The sequence below is a fragment of the Lontra canadensis genome, unplaced genomic scaffold (genome assembly GCF_010015895.1).
Source record: "Lontra canadensis isolate GAN:19392208 unplaced genomic scaffold, GSC_riverotter_1.0 scaffold220, whole genome shotgun sequence".
NCBI classification, from domain to species: domain Eukaryota; kingdom Metazoa; phylum Chordata; class Mammalia; order Carnivora; family Mustelidae; genus Lontra; species Lontra canadensis.
In genome coordinates this window covers 422,003-439,575 of record NW_022631214.1, presented here as the reverse complement: position 1 = coordinate 439,575, position 17,573 = coordinate 422,003, and the positions used below count along the sequence as shown (strand labels likewise).

The 17,573-nt window shown below is 54.0% G+C and overlaps 1 protein-coding gene across 1 annotated transcript in view; it reads left to right on the top strand.

Moving 5' to 3' along the window:
- Positions 1 to 13,503, top strand: part of GOLGA3 (golgin A3) — a 43,950-nt gene extending 30,447 nt beyond the window's left edge. Inside the window, exons 13-24 of the mRNA XM_032849191.1 lie at positions 145 to 408; positions 883 to 977; positions 1,711 to 1,927; positions 4,642 to 4,785; positions 5,396 to 5,593; positions 6,310 to 6,426; positions 8,792 to 8,931; positions 9,503 to 9,635; positions 10,065 to 10,187; positions 10,911 to 11,075; positions 11,884 to 12,047; positions 12,614 to 13,503. Coding sequence (XP_032705082.1) covers positions 145 to 408; positions 883 to 977; positions 1,711 to 1,927; positions 4,642 to 4,785; positions 5,396 to 5,593; positions 6,310 to 6,426; positions 8,792 to 8,931; positions 9,503 to 9,635; positions 10,065 to 10,187; positions 10,911 to 11,075; positions 11,884 to 12,047; positions 12,614 to 12,833 — 1,980 coding nt within the window. The 3' untranslated portion in view covers positions 12,834 to 13,503. The remainder of the gene's footprint in view (positions 1 to 144; positions 409 to 882; positions 978 to 1,710; positions 1,928 to 4,641; positions 4,786 to 5,395; positions 5,594 to 6,309; positions 6,427 to 8,791; positions 8,932 to 9,502; positions 9,636 to 10,064; positions 10,188 to 10,910; positions 11,076 to 11,883; positions 12,048 to 12,613) is intronic.
- Positions 13,504 to 17,573: the final 4,070 nt, after the last annotated feature.

The following is a 17,573-nucleotide window of genomic DNA, read 5'->3' as shown; positions in this document are numbered from 1 at the left end:
GCTGAGGTGACGCTGTGCCTCAGCTAACTGTGTCCTGGAGCTGGTGAAATGCGTTGTCCGTAGTGCGAGACGTGGCATGCCGTGCACCAGCAGCGAGCCCTTCCGCTGAAGGAGGCTGCGCGTCAGCTCTGTCTTGTCGGGCAGGTGATGGTGGAGGCCTATCGGCGGGACGCCACCTCCAAAGACCAGCTCATCAGTGAGCTGAAGGCCACGAAGAAGAGGCTTGACTCGGAGCTGAAGGAGCTGAGGCAGGAGTTAATTAAGCTTCAAGGGGAGAAGAAGTCCGTGGAGGTGGAACACGTGCGCTTGCAGAAGGAGATGTCCCATGTCCACCAGCAGATGGCCGACCTCGAAGGGCATCTCCAGTCGGCACAGAGGGAGCGCGACGAGATGGAGGTGCACTTGCAGGTGGGACACGTTTGACTTCAGGGTTCGGCCAGATGTGCCTTGGGGTCTGTCATGCAGGGTAGAGGGCAGGACAGCCTGGAACAAGTCCCTCCTGGAGTTCCCATCCTAGAAGGACCGGCAGACAGGCAGGTTCCTCACTGGAGACAGCACCGGGCTGGAGGCCGTCAGCCATTGATAGTTCACTCCAGCAGGCGCTGGGAGGGGCCCTGGGGGGCTCGGGGAGGGCTGGTCCCTCGGGGGCTGCGGGCGGAGCCGCAGGCAGAGGCTGACCTGGGCATTCCCCGCAGCGCTCTGGACAGCTCTAACGTGAGCGCTTACAGACAGCGCAAACCTCTGTCAGGGTCCTTCAGAGCCTTGTGCTTGACGGTGGCCACGGACCAGCAACCCTGAGCCACGAGAGTCTGGTCCTGGGAAGCAGGCTGCAGGGGAGGGCTTTGCTCTGCTCACTTTGTCTTTTCTCCCCTTTTTCGGAAGTCTTTGCAGTTTGATAAAGAGCAGACGGTAGCGCTTACGGAGGCCAATGCGGTGCTCAAGAAGCAGATCGAAGAGCTGCAGCAAGAAGCCACCAAGTACGTGGGCCCGAGCCATGCAGGGGCGGAAGGGGTGGGCGCAGGCGGCCTCGAGCCCTGTCGGGGACACACAGCAGCTGAGGGCCGGGGGACCCTGAACACGCCGTCAGTGGAGCCCTTGCCGAGGAGAGGCAACACAGGATCCACTTGGAGGCAGCCGGGGAAGTCAGATGGCAAAGCTAAGGCCGGAGGGCGAACCCCGCCCTGCTTCGGTGGCTGCCCGGGGTTCACAGGCACAGCCCTGTGTGTGTGTGTGTTCCACGGCAGGTGCACGTGGCAGCCCCGGTCCCCCCGCGGGGCTGACGTGTGTGTATCCCTCCTGCTGCGCGTGTGCACTCCGTAGCTTTTTGGGGCCTTTAACGCCTGTGGCGTCTCGTGTCCTGCACGACCTTACTTTCGTCGCCGGAGGTTACCTGTGAGCTGCACTGTTGGGTTTATTACTGCTGCTCCGAGCACTGGGAGTGTGTGTCTGCGAGGACAGCAGCGTTCTCTGTTTTCCATGAGGTCACTGGAGCGGCTCTGAGAGGGGAGCGGGACGGAAGGAGGGGCAGTGCTAGACGCTGGGGGGCAGTTGCCACTGGCCCTGTCTGGGGGATTGGGTCTGGGGGGAGCAGCAGCTAGCCAGGCTGGGGCTGCGGGCGGGTGAGGACCAGCCTTTCCTTCGTGCCGGCGCCAGGGCGTCTCGTTGGGAGTGAGCTTGGACTCCTTTTCTGTCCTGCCTGCCACACCCCAGGGCCATCACGGAGCAGAAGCAGAGAATGAAACGGCTGGGCTCAGACCTGAGCAGCGCTCAGAAGGAGATGAAGACCAAACACAAGGCCTACGAGAACGCGGTGGGCATCCTCAGCCGCCGTCTGCAGGAGGCCCTCGCAGCCAAGGAGGTGGCAGAGGCAGAACTGAGCCAGCTGAGAGCCCAGGTGGCCAGCGGTGGCAGTGACCCCCCTCTGCACGTGGGTAACCCATCTGCTCCTGGCTGGGGTGCCAGGTGTGCAGACTCAGTACTGGGGACTCCCTGGGTTACAAACGTTCACATTCTGGAGACCTCGAGAAAGACTGGAGACCCAGGGCAGAACTTAGCGTGTCGGCCACATCTCTGTAAAGTGTCATGCACTAGCAGCGTGACCAAGGGCTTGATCGCCGCCCGCACGTTCTCTCAGTTAGCCCCTGCACGCCTGCACAGGGCACACCGCCCTGGTGTCTGGGGAGGGATTTCCTGAGTGCCCGTGGGGAGGGGGTGTGGGAGGTGTATTTGCAGAGTCCAGGAAAGCTTTTCGAAGGAAATAATCTTTTTCTTTTTTAAGATTTTATTTATTTATTTGACAGACAGAGATCACAGTAGGCAGAGATGCAGGCAGAGAGAGAGGGAAGTAGCCTCCCTGCTGAGCAGAGAGCCCGATATGGGGCTTGATCCCAGGACCCTGAGATCATGACCTGAGCCGAAGGCTGAGGCTTAACCCACTGAGCCACCCCGGCGCCATTGAAGGAAATGATCTTTGAAGTGGTTTTGAATAAGCGGGAGGCGTGAGAGTACACGGGGGTACATCTCAACAGGGGACTGCCCCTATGCAGGGCTTGCAGGAAGACCCATGCTGTGCATCTAAGGGGCATGGTGAGCTGGTGGGGGCGGGGGTGTTTCTGCCTCAGGGGTTGGGGTGTGTGCAGGTGGGCCATGGTCGGGTCTGTGTCAGGGCTGGTGTGGGATGGAGGGCTGAGGAACGGCTTGGGCAGGGTGAGCTCTCCGTCTTCTGTGGTGGGACATGGACAGGCAGTGTTGAAGCACAGCTGAGGTCAGGTGAGGCTCTTGGGGAGACAATGTGGGCTGTCCTGCGGTAGCTGAGAGATCCCAGGACCACACGAAGGCTGCAGAGAGGCTGGGCCACAGGTGGCATGTGGTCACACAGAAAGGAAGGCCATGAGCCGGCAGGGCAAGCCAAGGGCCAGCATAGGGGGCTGCACCCAGTGTCCAGGTGGAGGGTGGTTGCAGGTAGCTCTGCTGCCCGGAGTCCATTGGGGAAGGCGGCCAGTGTGGGCTAGAGTGGGATGGGAGTGGCTGTAAATATTCAGACTGGAAGGAAGAGGGACCCTGTGCATGGGGAGGGTCCTGGGCTCTGCTCTTCCTGCTATTACATCACGAGGCGGAAGCCTTCTGCTCTGGACTGTTTTTTAGGCTAAGTGGGTGGATGTCCTGGAGGAGGATGGTGGATGGGGCCAGCAGGGTGAGGGCTCTGGGCTTCTGGGGCATTTATCATTCCGGGGACGAGGATACCGAAGCATCCCCATGTCCTCGGGGCCCCACACCCTGCCGTCTTGGCCAGCATCAAGGTTTTTTTAGATTTATTTATTTAATTTATTTATTTGACAGAGAGAGAGATATCACAAGTAGGCAGAGAGGCAGGCAGAGGGTGGGGGGAGCAGGCTCCCTGTGGAGCAGAGAACCCGACGCGGGGCTCCATCCCAGGACCCTGAGATCATGACCTGAGCCGAAGGCAGTGGCTTAACCCACTGAGCCACCCTGGCACCCCTGGCCAGCGTCAAGTTTTATCCGATTCTGTTAATTTGTTTTTTGTTTATTCCTAGCTAACGTTTGACTTACGTTTAGTGATTGTGTTTCTTACTAAACAAAGTTTGTCTTGTTTATTTTCCTCTATGTAAGAATTTAAAAGTGGGAAGCTATATAGCATGTTGTTTTCTTACCAAATTAGGTAAATTTAGTACTTCTTTTTTTTAAAAAAAAGATTATTTATTTATTTATTTATTTGACAGGCAGAGATTACAAGTAGGCAGAGAGGCAGGCAGAGAGAGAGAGAGGGAAGCAGGCTCCCCACTGAGCAGAGAACCCGATGTGGGACTCGATCCCAGGACCCCGAGATCATGACCTGAGCCGAAGGCAGTGGCTTAACCCACTGAGCCACCCAGGCGCCCAATTTAGTACTTCTTTTACCTAATTATAAAATAGTGGAAGGAGGGAAATTTATTAAGTTGCAATTTCCCTTCAATCTAAAAATATTTCTAGGCTTGTTTTTTGATTCTCTGGCCTCCCCGGTGTCAGGGACAGACTGTAAATGCGTCCGGGGACCTGCTGTCGTCCCTCCCTCCCCCCCCCCCCCCCCCCCCCCCCCACCCCCCCTGCCGCACAGCAGCCTCAGAGCTGGAGTCCTGGCTTGGTTGGTGCTTGTAATATGGGGTGTCGGCAAGTCGGCACGTCACTCACCTCCTGATCCTCAGTAAAACGAGGCCCAAGTGGAGGAAGCGGTAGACCCTCCTTGATCAGAATGGCTGTGCGAGGAGACACACACGGAGGGACCGGAGTAGTGGCTGCCCGTACCAGCAAGCGTGTACGCGCACGTGTGCTGGGAGTTCTGCCACACCGGGTGCGCTTTGCTTGCCACAGCGAGTAATTTGTCATTCTTGTTTGTAAGTCAGTTTTTCTGTATTTTCAAAACGTTTAACTGGAGGAGTTATTTTGTGAGTTGTTAACGTGTGCCCGCTGTGGTGGGGTCACTGGGTTCCGCCGGGGGAGGGAGGTCCGGGGAGAGGCGCCCGTGAGGTGGTCAGCCCGCTGACACAGTGGGTGCGAGGCAGCCCTGCAGGGAGGGAGGCGAGCGCCTGTCACATGCTGTCTGGAAGCCCACGACGAAATCCCCCTTCCCGTCCTGGCTGGTAGGAGAGGATCCAGGCTCTGGAGGCAGAGCTGCAGGCTGTCGGCCACAGCAAGACGATGCTGGAGAAGGAGCTCCAGGAGATTATCACACTGACCAGCCAGGAGCTGGAGGAGTACCGGGAGAAGGTGCTGGAGCTGGAGGACGAGGTAGGTCGCGCTCCGTCCCTGCGCAGCTGGACGGGCCTCTCTGCTCCTGTGCGGCTCTGGAGAGGCGGAACCCTCTGCACCGTGCTTCTGTGTGTCGTCTGACCCCTTGTCTGGGTCCCTCTCACCCCGTCCCTTACTGCCATGCTCCCCACACGCTTTCTCGATCACCCCTCAGTAGTGGGTTGTCAGAGTGTTAGGGTGAAGATGCGGCCGGTAAGAACTCTGGTTGCAAATAATGCGAAAACCTGGTGGTTTTTTTTTTGTTTTTTTTTTTTTGTTTTGTTTTTGTTTTTGTTTTTGTTTTTGTTTTTTGAGAAAACCTAGTCTTTAAAAGAATTTCGTGTAACTCTCGGGCCCAGAGAGGCTGTGGCTTCAGGTGATGCTACATGTGGCAGTTGGTGATGATGTCACCAAGGGCTCACCCCAGGGTCCCAGCCTCCCTGGGGGAAAGCTAGGGGGCTGGGACCTGGGGTGTGCTGTATCTGCTGCAGTCCTGGGTGGTCTCTTGGAGCTTTTTGGCACAGGTGTTGTGTTCCTGGTGTGGGGAGCTTAGCCCCGTTAGCCAGAAGAGGTACTCGTGTCGGGTCACAGTGGCTTTGATCTGTTTCAGCTTCAAGAATCCAGAGGCTTTAGGAGGAAGATAAAGCGCCTCGAGGAACTGAATAAGAAGTTGGCCCTTGAGTTAGAGCACGAGCGAGGGAAGCTTACAGGCCTGGGGCAGTCCAACGCCGCTCTCCGGGAGCACAACAGCATCTTAGAAACAGCTTTGGCCAAGAGGGAGGCAGACCTGGTTCAGCTGAACCTTCAGGTACTCCGGCCCTTTGCCAGAGGCAGGGGACTCGCTGCAGGGCAGGTGGCTCTGGGTCTGGTACACGTTACCTCATGCAGTTGTCCCTGCCACCCACAAGCAGAGACAGGAAACAGGGAGGATCTGGTGACATTTGGAGCCTTGCGGGGTGGGGCAGGGGTGGGAGCTCCTAATGCCCCCCTTACTGAGGTGTGGAGGCGCTGTGCCCTGTCCGTTAGCTTCCTGGCGGGTGGGGGCCTCCCTGCTCAAGCTGATCCCACTGTTTGTGACGGGTTCTGTGACTCAGCGCTGGGATATGAACCCTGGGGGCTCTCTCCAGACCCTGTTCTCGCTCCTCAGGCTCTGCGGCCTCTCTGAGGATGGGGAAGCAGGCCTGGCACTTAAGGGCCATCTTCACGGGGCAGTCAGCAGCCAGATCCAGCCCCTGTCTCAAATTTTCCAGCCACCAGAGAGCTTATGAACTTGTATTTGGCACTGGTTCCCACCTCTGCCATGTCTGGTGGCCTCCTGCATCTGTGTTACCTGCCCCACCAGGGACGTGTGTGTTTCTAAGCCCTGATTACAGGCAGCCTTTGGGTTCCTTGCTCTGTGCTTGAAAACGGCCATCTCAGACTTTATGTTTTCCAGAGATGGAATTCTCTCTCCTTGGCCGCCTTGTGCGGGGCACTGGGGCCCCACAGGCCTTCCTCCCTTACCGCTCTGGTGATATGCCGTAGGTGCAGGCCGTCTTGCAGCGGAAAGAGGAGGAGGACCGCCAGACGAAGCAGCTCATCCACACCTTACAGGCCGCGCTGGAGCGAGAAAAGGCCAAAGTGCACAGCCTCAAGGAGCAGGCGAGTGGCTAGCTTCCCCCGGTTGTGAACTGCAGCTTCAGAGCCTGTGGCAGTGCGTGTTTCTGAAAGCCGAGTATGTGTACCCTTGATGCCTCACTTCCCTTTTAGGAATTTATTGTACGAATATCTTTGTTGATGTGTTCTGACAGCAGTGTCATCACAGTCTTGGTGACAGTGAGCAGCTGGAGGGAGCTCTGATGTCCGTCCCTAGAAGAGTGGACTTGGATTAACCCAGATGCAGTCATACGGGCCCAAGACGCACGCACAGAGCCCTGTAGACATACTTGCTGGAGGACAGTGTCGCACACATAGTCTTGAGTTAAAACAAACTGCAGAGCGATGACCCCGTTAGTATTAAGAGAGCAATCAAGAAAGAAGGTTGCATGCACCTTCGCCGTTTCCTGGCAGGCTCCTTCCTGTGCTCAGGTGCCCGCCAGTGCATCAGGTCAGTCTTCCAGAGAGAGGCCTGCCTCGCCGCCCTTATGGCCTGGGCCAGACCTCAGCCCCTAGGGTTCCTCAGCGAGTGCATAGCCGTGATTCCTCAGCAGAACATCAGCATCATGGCTTGAGGGCCAGGACTCGCTTACCCTCATGTCCCCAGCACCTGGCACCAGAGAGATGTTCACAGTGTGGGGTTTTTTGTTTTTTGTTTTTTAATTTAATTTTATTTTTTCAGTGTTCCAAAATTCATTGTTTATGTACCACACCCAGTGCTAGAATGTGTTTGCTGTGTGCACATGCGCAAGGGTGTTTGTCACATCCTTTAAAAATGTCTCCATGGTGATACGATAGAAACGTTCTTCCTTTTTTGGGGGTGCAACAGTAGAATATTCTTTTAAGAGAGAACAGTTTTAAGATCTGTTCAGTACATGTTGCTATGGGGGATGCCTGGTTGGCTCAGTTTGGCTCAGGTTCTGGGACCGAGTCCCACATTGGGCTCTGTGCTCAGCAGGGCGTCTGCTTGGGATTCTCTCTCCCCCTGCCCCCCCCGACATGCTTGTGTGCTTGCTCGCTCTCGAAGAATCTGTTACTGTGAACAGACCCCCGTTTGCCTTGCCTGTAGTTGTGGGTTTTGTTTTTTTTTTTTAATTTTATTAACATATAATGTATTATTTCTTTCAGGGGTGCAGGTCTGTGATTCATCAGTCTTACACAGTTCACAGCGCTCAGCATAGCGCATGCCCTCCCAGTGTCCCTCACCAGCCACCCCATCCCTCCCCGTGGTTGGTTTTTATTCCTTGCGTGGAGTTGAGCTGAGTCAGCTACCCTCCCTCCTTTTCTACTTTTCCCCCAATTCCTATCTTTTGCTCACTTACTAATTTTACTCCCCTTTAATGAAGATGAAACTAGGAAATCTGTAAATAAAAGTGTTGGGGAAAAGGATGGATATGTGACATGGGCTTCCTTTTTTAAGGGCAGTAACTGAACAGTCATCATTTATCTCTCTAAGTGGCTTTCATATAATTATCTGGATTGTAAAAACAGTACATACTAGTAAAAAGGAAAAAAGTAAGATTAAAGGTCATCTTGAATTTGCATCTAGTGATAAACCACTGTTAACATCTTTTTTGGAGTTTTGTTTCTTTTTATAAGAGATTTTTCTAAATTTGACTATTCTATATCGTGTTTTTATTTAAGTTTTATATTTTTAATTTTTTAAAAAAGATTCTATTTATTTGGCAGAGAGAGCACAAGCAGGGGGAGTGGCAGGCAGAGAGAGAAGCAGACTCCCTGCTGGGCAGGGAGCCCGATGCGGGGCTCAATCCCAGGACCCTGAGATCATGACTTGAGCCCAAGGCAGTTGCTTTACCAACTGAGCCCCCCAGGCGCCCTTTATTAAACTTGAAACAAAGAAGTCCTTGCTTGTGCTATTAGATAAGAGAACTGAGTTATTGGAAAGGAAACCGGAAGATGTTGTTATACTCTGAGAATTTGCCGGTCTCGGAAACCTTGGGAGAAACTGCGGTCGGCCATGGGAAGGTGACTGTGTCCTGGTGCGGTTAGGAGTAGCGTCACCGCGGTTCCTCGGTGTGCGGGGACGGCGCGTTCTTCCCCAGAAACATCCGCCGCGACTGGATATAACAAGAACGAGGCGGATGTCCTTGAGGAGGACGACCAAAACTATTCAGACCTCGTGTGCATTTGTTAGTTCGGCAGACGCTGGCGGCCGTGTCGCCTGCCTGTGTGCCAGGCGTGTGTTAGGGCTTCGGTCCTCGGGGAGTTGGAGAAGCTTCGGAGGAAACGACGGCAGGGGCGGCTGGGACGCGGGTGGGACCGGCGGTGGCTCCCCTCGCAGACAGCACGCTGGCGCCTTCCGTGTGGTTCTGGCTGCTGTCCTTGGTGACGCTGGTTTCTGTGCTTGCAGGTTGCTGCCGCCAAGGCGGAAGCAGGACATGACCGCCGTCACTTCAAGGCTGCCACCTTGGAGCTGAGTGAGGTGAAGAAGGAGCTGCAGGCCAAGGAGCAGCTGGTGCGGAAGCTGCAGGCTGAGGCCGACGCTCTCCAGTGAGTGCCGCCAGCGGGGGCTGGGTCCGCGCCGCGGCTGGGGGTGGGCGGGCGGGGGCCGCCGCATCTTCCAGGTAGGACGTCGCACACGTGCAGGTCACCCAGGCTCTGGCAAATCTCTGTGCACTCTGGAGGCAGATCTAAGAAGGAGAATGTATCCAATCTCTGTCTTAGGAAACCTGCAGCTCAACTCTCAAGTTTCTGGCCGGACGCGGGTGTCCCCAGTGCATACCCGAGGGTCCTTCACCAAGAACTGAGAGCCCCATATGAGGGGCAGGTGTCCCGAGGGCTGGGCGCCACCACTGAGGTTCACGGCAACCTCCATTTAGGGCGGCCTTGAGTTGAGCACATGCAGGGGGCTTTTCTCCCATTGTCCTTCATAAAATGGGCTCGCAAAATGTCCTTCCCGGGGGCGTCTGTGACACCCAGTCACAACACAGCACCCCAGAGCTCCTAGACCGGTCCCTGCCCAGAGTGAGCAGCGTGTGAGTTTCTGTCACCCGTAGTGGGGAACCACTTTGTGTGGGGGTAGGACTGCTGTGACTTCATGCCTCCTTGTTTTTTATGCTAGGGTTCAAGAGGGGAAACAGTCCCAGGAAATAGCACAGTTCCAGGCAGAGCTGGCGGAGGCCCGGACCCAGCTCCAGCTCCTGCAGAAGCAGCTGGACGAGCAGCGGAGCGAACAGCCCATGGGAGACCAAGAGGTGACCCGCCGGGGAGGCTTTGCTCCTCCAGTTAGCAGGGCTGACAGAGCTAGACTCCACTGTCGACACATCCGTTCCCCCACTCCTTGTCTGCTTGGAAAGGGGTATTTATTCTTTCTAAGTATGATGTTAAACGGCACACAGAGATGTAGTTAGAGCAATTTATAGTGTAAAAAAGCCACTTCAGGGACGCCTGGGTAGCTCAGTTGGTTGGACGACTGCCTTCGGCTCAGGTCATGATCCCGGAGTCCCGGGATCGAGTCCCGCATCGGGCTCCCGGCTCCACGGGGAGTCTGCTTCTCTCTCTGACCTTCTCCTCGCTCGTGCTCTCTCTCACTGTCTCTCTCTCAAATAAATAAATACAATCTTAAAAAAAAAAAAAAGCCACTTCAAAATTCTGTTGTTCATGTGGCTTTCTCCCTCCTCTAGATGGAAAATCTCAAGTGGGAGGTGGATCAGAAGGAAAGAGAAGTCCAGTCTTTGAAGCAGCAGCTGGAGCTGACGGAGCAGCAGAGTAAGAAGGAACTGGATGGAATACAGCAGTTGCTGCAGGTGCGTGCCGTGGAAAGGCCCTGGGGCAGAAAGTCCAGGGCTGCTCCTCACAAGGTGCTAAGTGCGTAACATGAGTTACCCCCGAACCAAGCGCTTCCACCAAGCCACTGTGCGGACGTTACCCGTTTCAGAAAGAAGGGCAGGTCACACAGCTAAAGGAGGCCCAGCCCCAGCGTTCCGTGTGCCCTGGGCCGGGCTGTGTGAAGTGTACCAGGACTGGGACCTGACAAAGCCCAGGCAATGAGACAGCGCACGTGGGAAGTTCACGAGTCGGTGATACACTTTTCCACAAAGAGATCTATGTGCGGGCTTGACTGCTTACGTAAAGCATCAGGAAGAGAGTCTTGCTAGGACTCCTACTTGTGCACGGCTGGAGTGACACGATTGATTTATGTCTTTCTTCCTAATGGGGACGCTTACTCCAGTAGCTCGCCTCGGAGTTGGAACAGGTGACTCGGGGTCCGCTGTAGACAGTGGACACGGAAGTATCGCTCGTTGCTCAGCAGAGGCTCTGAATGTTGGGTAAGGACGTTGCGGGTGGGACCGTAGCGGATGCTGCCCAGCCCAGACCGTGGGGCCGAAGTAGGCTGGTGCGGCGGCGCCAAGTGCAGCATCACGGAGAAGTGAGCGCTGCGTTTCCAGCCCTTACCCTTGGGACATACACAGATCTTAGCGCAGGTAAGATCTTCAGATTTTAAAAGCGTGTGACTTCCCTTTCTTTAGAATGTGAAAGCGGAGCTGGAGACGGTGCGGGAAGATCTGTCGCTAACCCAGAAGGAGAAGTTCGCGCTTCAAGCGAAGGTGTCGGAGCTGAAGAACAGCATGAAGACTCTGCTGCAGCAGAACCAGCAGCTCGGGCTGGACCTGCGGCGCGGCGCGGCCAAGACGGTACTCGGGCTCGGCGCCCTCGCGGGCTTCCCTGGGCCCGCGGCAGCCCTGCTGGCAGGCGGCTGGCAGCCCTCTGGTCACTCAGCCTTGAAGTTCTGTTGAGCCAGTGTGCGGCAGCTCCTGTGCGACATAAATGATGCCAGGGTCTTGGGCTCGGCCACGGGCCAAAGCCTTTTATTTTGGCGCCTTTTCCCAGAGCCTTTTACTGCTTTTTATGGATTCAGGTATCATTTTGTTGTAATACGCCTTCTAAGCCATACGAAGGCTCGTCTGCCGGTGTTCGCAAGAGCCCCTGGCCGATCGGTGCGCCGGCTGGGGCCGGCAGCTGCCGCGTGGCTTGGGGGCCCCGGGAAGCCGCGCAGGTTCCCTGTGCACCTGTCATCGGTTTCCCCGCTCGGTCTGCGTTGGTGCCTCCAGGTGCCAAGAAATCATTGAGACTCAGAGTCTGTTTAGCCTGTTTGCCTGTCTGTGGAAAGAGTTTGAAGTTCTAGAAAGGGGAGTTGTAGGAGTTAAAAATAGGCTTAATTTCCTAGGGATTTGCGGGGTCAAGGCCGTGGTCCTCTGTGGAAAGCGCCCCTAGTCCCCACAGGGGTGTTCTCGGTGAGCTCGGCCCGTCCTCCCAAGCAGCCGGCGCTGCGGGTTGCCGTGTGAGCCGGTGCGCTCTGGAGCGTCAGGAAGGAGCTCAGCTCCCCGCTGGCACTCCCTGAAGCCCGGGGCTGCGCTTGTGACAGTCGGGCGCCGCGTAGGGGAAGCTGTGGTTGGTGTCCGCCTCCAAGCGAGAGGGCTAACTGCGTGCTTTTAAAAACAGAGAAAGGAACTGAAAGGCGAGGCCAGCTCTTCCGGCCCTGTGACGCCAGTCAAGATCCCCGACTGCCCTGTCCCGGCCTCGCTGCTGGAGGAGCTGCTGAGGCCCCCGCCTGCCGTGAGCAAGGAGCCGCTCAGGAACCTCAACAGTTGTCTTCAGCAGCTGAAGTATGAGCCACGCTCTGTGTCCTCCCTGGGCCCTGGAAGTAGATGGCGTGTTCGACTTGGGGGAATCCTGTTGCCAGCCCTGCAAGCCCCAGAGAGGCTGGGCAGGTCTAGGCTATGTACGATCACTCAGGCCCTCAGTCCCTCTCGTACGGGAGGCCTGCCTGGAGCTGGGTTGCCCTTAGGAGCCCTGCACATAGCTGGAGGTTTTGCTCCCACCAGCCTGAGGCCAGTGTTGGCAGGGCGTGGCCCTGTGGGGACATCTTTTTGACCCTGTGAATGGAGGCCTTGTGCATGCAGGCCCTCAGTGATGTCTCACCCACCCTCTCCCTGAGCGCAGGCCCGTGTATGCAGACCTCTGCACATGCAGAGAGAAATACTGAGCCCCATAAGTCGTGTGACAGCATGGGTGCTGCTTCCCAAATAGGTCTGTCCGCCCCCCAAGGGTGCCAGAGATGCTTGTTCAGATCTATGTTGGAGAGGACCCGTTGCCCCTTGGGGAAGTCAGAGCGTCATTTCCGGCTCCCATTTGACTGGCCTGCCTTCCTCTGCTTCCCCGGTCTGCCCAGGCAGGAGATGGACAGCCTGCAGCGCCAGATGGAGGCACACGCCGTCACCGTGCATGAGTCCCTGTCCTCATGGACGCAGGGGGACCCCGCCGCCAGCGCTTCTCTCTTGGGAGATCATGCCAACCCCAGAGGAGATACAGAGCGACACAGTCAGTGCAGGGTCTCCGGACAGGCACTTGGAACAGCAACCACTGAGCACCTCCGCTCTGAGTGCTTGTAACTACCCAAAGGAATTTTCTTTTATCAATGTTATTTATTTGACTATTTGCTCTGTGTTTCCTAAGAGATGAAGTTGAAATTTTGCATCTGCCTTTTCAGGAGTAAAAGAACTGAACAGGAGCCAAGGATTGGAGAAATAGTCATTCGCAGATCACAGCTAGCTTCCCCACGAAATGACCAAATGCTAACAACCTAGTTTAGATCTCAGTGAGTTTCTGAATGTGTCTGAAAGGTTCCTTCCAGAAGAAGGCCTCTGTCGAGTGACCTTAGATGCTGTTCTCTGAGGGCTGATGCCCGCCAGTGGCCACCGGTGGAAACACTGCATGACTGGGTCCCGTTTCTCTCTTTCCTGATTCAGTGAGAGCTTTACCTCCCTGCAGAAATGAAACTTGATTTGCACCTTTGGTTTTATTTTACTTTCAATAGTTATCTCACCATAGGATGTGTATATAAATACTGAAAATCATAAGCTAATCTTCAAAAAGAATATGTCCATATTATTTAAGAATGACCTGAATTGTCTTTTTATCGATTGCCTTTTGAAAATCTGCTGTCAGGAAGTAACGTACTTGTAGGATTTAGGGATGTCGGTCGGAAAATTATATTTTAAGAAATATAATTATTTTATTTACTGTACCTTCTAAAACCAAATATTCTTGGAGCGAAAGGTTTTTTGTTTCAGTTTCACTTTATTTTTGAGAGCCTCGTCCTAAGTGCACACCTCCACCCCCACCTGACCATTGATGCTGCCCGGCCTCACTCCCCTTGGCTGTCCCTTGGGCGGGCCTAGTGGCCACAAGGTTACCAGTGACCGCACACTGGCCTACATGGGTGATGTTTGGGGAGAGGTCATAGGAGAGGTGGGGAAAAAGGACCAGGGCTTCTTGCAGGGCTCCGAGCCAGGCGCAAGGCTTCTCCAGGCCTCCTCCCACCTGCCCCAACTGCCCCACCACCGTGCCCACATGAAAATCCATCCATCGGGGACTGTGTGGTCATCAGGGGACATGCTGTACTCGTGGTGACAGCCTTCAGAGGCCCTGTAACCTCTCATCTGGAGGGATTTCTAGCAGGGGCAGGTGATCTCTGTGGGAAGGTGGTGGAGGCCTCCTGAGCTCTCCTATAGGTGAGAGTCTGATTCAGAAGCCGGCTCCCTGAGCCTGGGAGATTTACTTGACTGTCTGACCCGTGAGGGCTGTAACTTTGTCCCTTGGCCACGTTGGCTAGGAAATCCAAGCTGATAGTTACCATAGTTAGAGAAGAGAGGCCCCTGGTGCAGATCTGCGGGTCTTAGGATGAAGTCGGAAGTGGTACTGATCAGGCCAGATTTGCATCTGTTGACTTGGCTTCTTAACGTCTCTCTTGTGGAGAAAACGGTTTGGTATTTTCAAGCCGTTTGTCTTCTCTTACACTATCAGAAGGTTAATTGATAAAGTAGCGTTAACCACAAAGATGCTTAGTGTTTAAAAAAAATTCCCTAGCAAGTATTGAAATTTCTGAAGTATATATCATTTGTACAGGGTTAATCTTGAAATAATACTTGAAGACTTTTCATTATAAATATATCCTATTTTTCATCTTAAGTTGGAAATTGTTTTTGACAAAATTGTTTTTGTACCATTAGAAAAGAAAAATTGTAATTTACATTCTTATTTATTTGGGGTGTTTCATCCTCAGTTTTAATTTTCAAACCAAGACCTGACACTCAGCCTCACGCTGCGGCTACTTTCCCACTGCTGCTTGTTGGCGGTCTCCCAGTGAGAGCCGGTCACTGTGCATTTGTCATTAGGAGAGGGCAAACGGATTCTGAATAATCCTCAAGTGAAAGCAGATTTCTGTTCCTCACCCTGTTTGCCTCATGTCTTACTTGCTTGCTGTGTGTGGGTGCGTGCCTGTGCACGTGTGGGTGGGTGTGTCTGCACACATGTAGGCGTATACAGGTGTGTGTCCCTTGTGCATGTGTGGGCATGGGCAGGTGCATGTGCCTGTGTGTGTGTGGGTGGGCACAGGTGTCTGTGCGCACACGCGAGCGTGTGTGCCTTGTGTGTGGGGGGGTGTAGGTGCCTGTGCACGCGGGGGCGTGTGCTGGCCCGCAGCGGCAGTGCTCCCTGCTCTCCCGACATCATCCTATGCCACTGTCGTCACCTCATCTTTCCGTTCTGTCATCACCCAGCCTGCCTTTGGTCTGACTTCCCTGGCTGTCCCCATGCGCTGCGATGTCACCTGTGTGGCCTGCAGCACCTGACCCGGGGCCCTTTTGTTCAAGGGCCCCTGACACTGGCTTTGGGGTTCCTTAACAAGTCTCCTGAGAGAGGAAGCTGGACTTTGAAATCCCCTGCTTCTGATTTGTTGAGGCTTATTTTTCAATCTCTGAGGGACTTGATTAGCACTGCTACCTCCCAGGCTATGTTCTGCAGTGAGTATCATTTGAAATATTCTGTTTGTGGGCAGAACGTGTGAATTTGGGATTTACTCATGGAAAACAGTAGTCCAGTTTGGAGTATTTGTAAGAACAGGCTTGCTGTTATGTCATGTTTGTGTGTGTCACTTGTCTTGTGTGGCGACTGTGTATGTCATGCCCTCACTGCAGAGGACGCTGGATTGGACAGTTCGTGATGTCATTTCTTGTTTCTCTTACGTTACAAGGAAAGGCTTGTTGCAGTGTGGTTATCACTGACTTCCATGGAACACATTGGATAGATGCCGCGGATCTTATGGGTTTACATGGTTTTGTTCTACTGTTTGGAAGGTATGACAGGCCTCATTTTGACAGGATGTGAAAGTGACATTTTCCCTGGCCTGGGTCCAGGTTATGGGACAGACCTGCTAGGAAGATTCTCATCACATTCTTTCTCCGTTGGAAGACTTTTCTTGGTGTAGGGATACTTACTACAGAAGCCATGGCATTATTCCTACTCCTGTGAGTAACTTTTCAAGTAGAAATGAAATGTCCTGTGTAAAGATTTCTAGTAGTGAAAGGGACCAGCGTGTCTGAAAGCAAATGTCCTGGAGCCTTCCTCAAGAACGCTGTGACGTGTGAGACGTCCTGAGCCTTACTCAAACACGTTCCAGGCAAATCTGATTGTGTGGTGGTCTCAGGCTATAATGGGATCCTTGAGGGTAATGTTGTAGAGGATCTAGAAAACTGGATGGCTTTTAAGTTACTCATTTCTGTTAAAAATTTTCTCATGAAAGGGAGTCCTCAGGTCGGGGCCGTTAGGGGAAAGGTGTCACCATGCACAACAATTGTAACTTTAAAAAGCATGTTGATTTTTTTATAAATTTAAGTGTGCTGGGGAATTCCTTAAATTTTGTGCAATAAACTATTTTTTGTTAAAGATTTTCATATTTCATTGGGGGGCCTTATTTTAATATATATATTTTGCCATATTTGGGAGTAACTTTTATTTCGTGTTGTTATAAACTGTTTAACTGCTTGTCTTAAAAGAGCACTTTACTGTTCTGCTAAAAGATTCAGATGGGTGTGAAATCTAACTTGTGCTGCTTTTGACCACAGCGGAGGAATGGCAGTGTGTTAGCCGTGCCCTTCCCCCAGCCCACGCTGCGCCCGCTGTTACACACAGGTGGGTATGAAGGAGAAGAATTTTGCTGAGCAGTCAGAGAGACCAAGGGCAGGTGCCCTCCGGCCTGCGGGCATGTCCCTGAGCATGTACCTGTATGGGGGGCTGCCTTCACCGCTGGGCCCCATGACTGTAACGGCTGACAGCAGCCAGACCGTAAGTACTTCTCTGAGCCTCCACATCATGGCCCAGTTCCCCCTCTTCCATCTGTATTCTTTTTTTTTTAAGATTTTATTTATTTGTTCGACAGACAGCGATCACAAGTAGGCAGAGAGGCAGGCAGAGAGAGAGGGGGAAGCAGGCTCCCCGCCCAGCAGAGAGCCCGATGCGGGGCTCGATCCCAGGACCCCGCGATCATGACCTGAGCCGAAGCCGGAGGCTTTAACCCACTGAGCCACCCAAGTGCCCCCCATATTCTCGTTTTGATCAAAAAGAGTTAGCCGGGGGGGGGGGGGCGCCTGGGTGGCTCAGTGGGTTAAAGCCTCTGGCTTCGGCTCAGGTCATGATCGCGGGGTCCTGGGATCGAGTCCCACATCGGGCTCTCTGCTCAGCAAGGAGCCTGCTTCCTCCTCTCTCTTTGCCTGCCTCTCCACCTACTTGTGATATCTCTCTCTGTCAAATAAATAAATAAAATCTTTAAAAAAAAAAAAAAAGTTAGCCGGACATGGAAGGTCTTCCGTTAAGTGTTCTTATTAATGACCAGCATGACAAAACTGTGCAGCCAAGAAGTAAACTAGTGATCCCAGAATGTGGCTTTGTGGTAGCCTTTATGCAGTTCTTTCCTGGGCCGCTGCTTGGTCCGCTTCCATAACCAGGGGCCAGGGACACAGGCGCTGCACAGCCTAAGGGGAAGATCTGACCGCCTTCTCATCCTTCTCGCTCCAACTCCCTGAAATGGGGAGGCTGCAATCTTGGTTTTCTCAACAGTGATCAGGAGAGGAATGGTTCTGTGCCCCCGAACCTTTTCCTTTCCTCTGTAAAGTTGCTAAACCTTTGTGAGCACTCAATGAACGCATGCATGGATTTCATTTCGAGGCTTGCTGCGCCCTCTGCGGGCATGCAGTGGGTGGTCACGAGGGGCTGGGCACAGGTCGGCAGCGGCTGGGTCCCGGCTGGGGGATGGCAAGCGGGAATGTTGTGCTGAGGAAAGGACCCACGTCTTC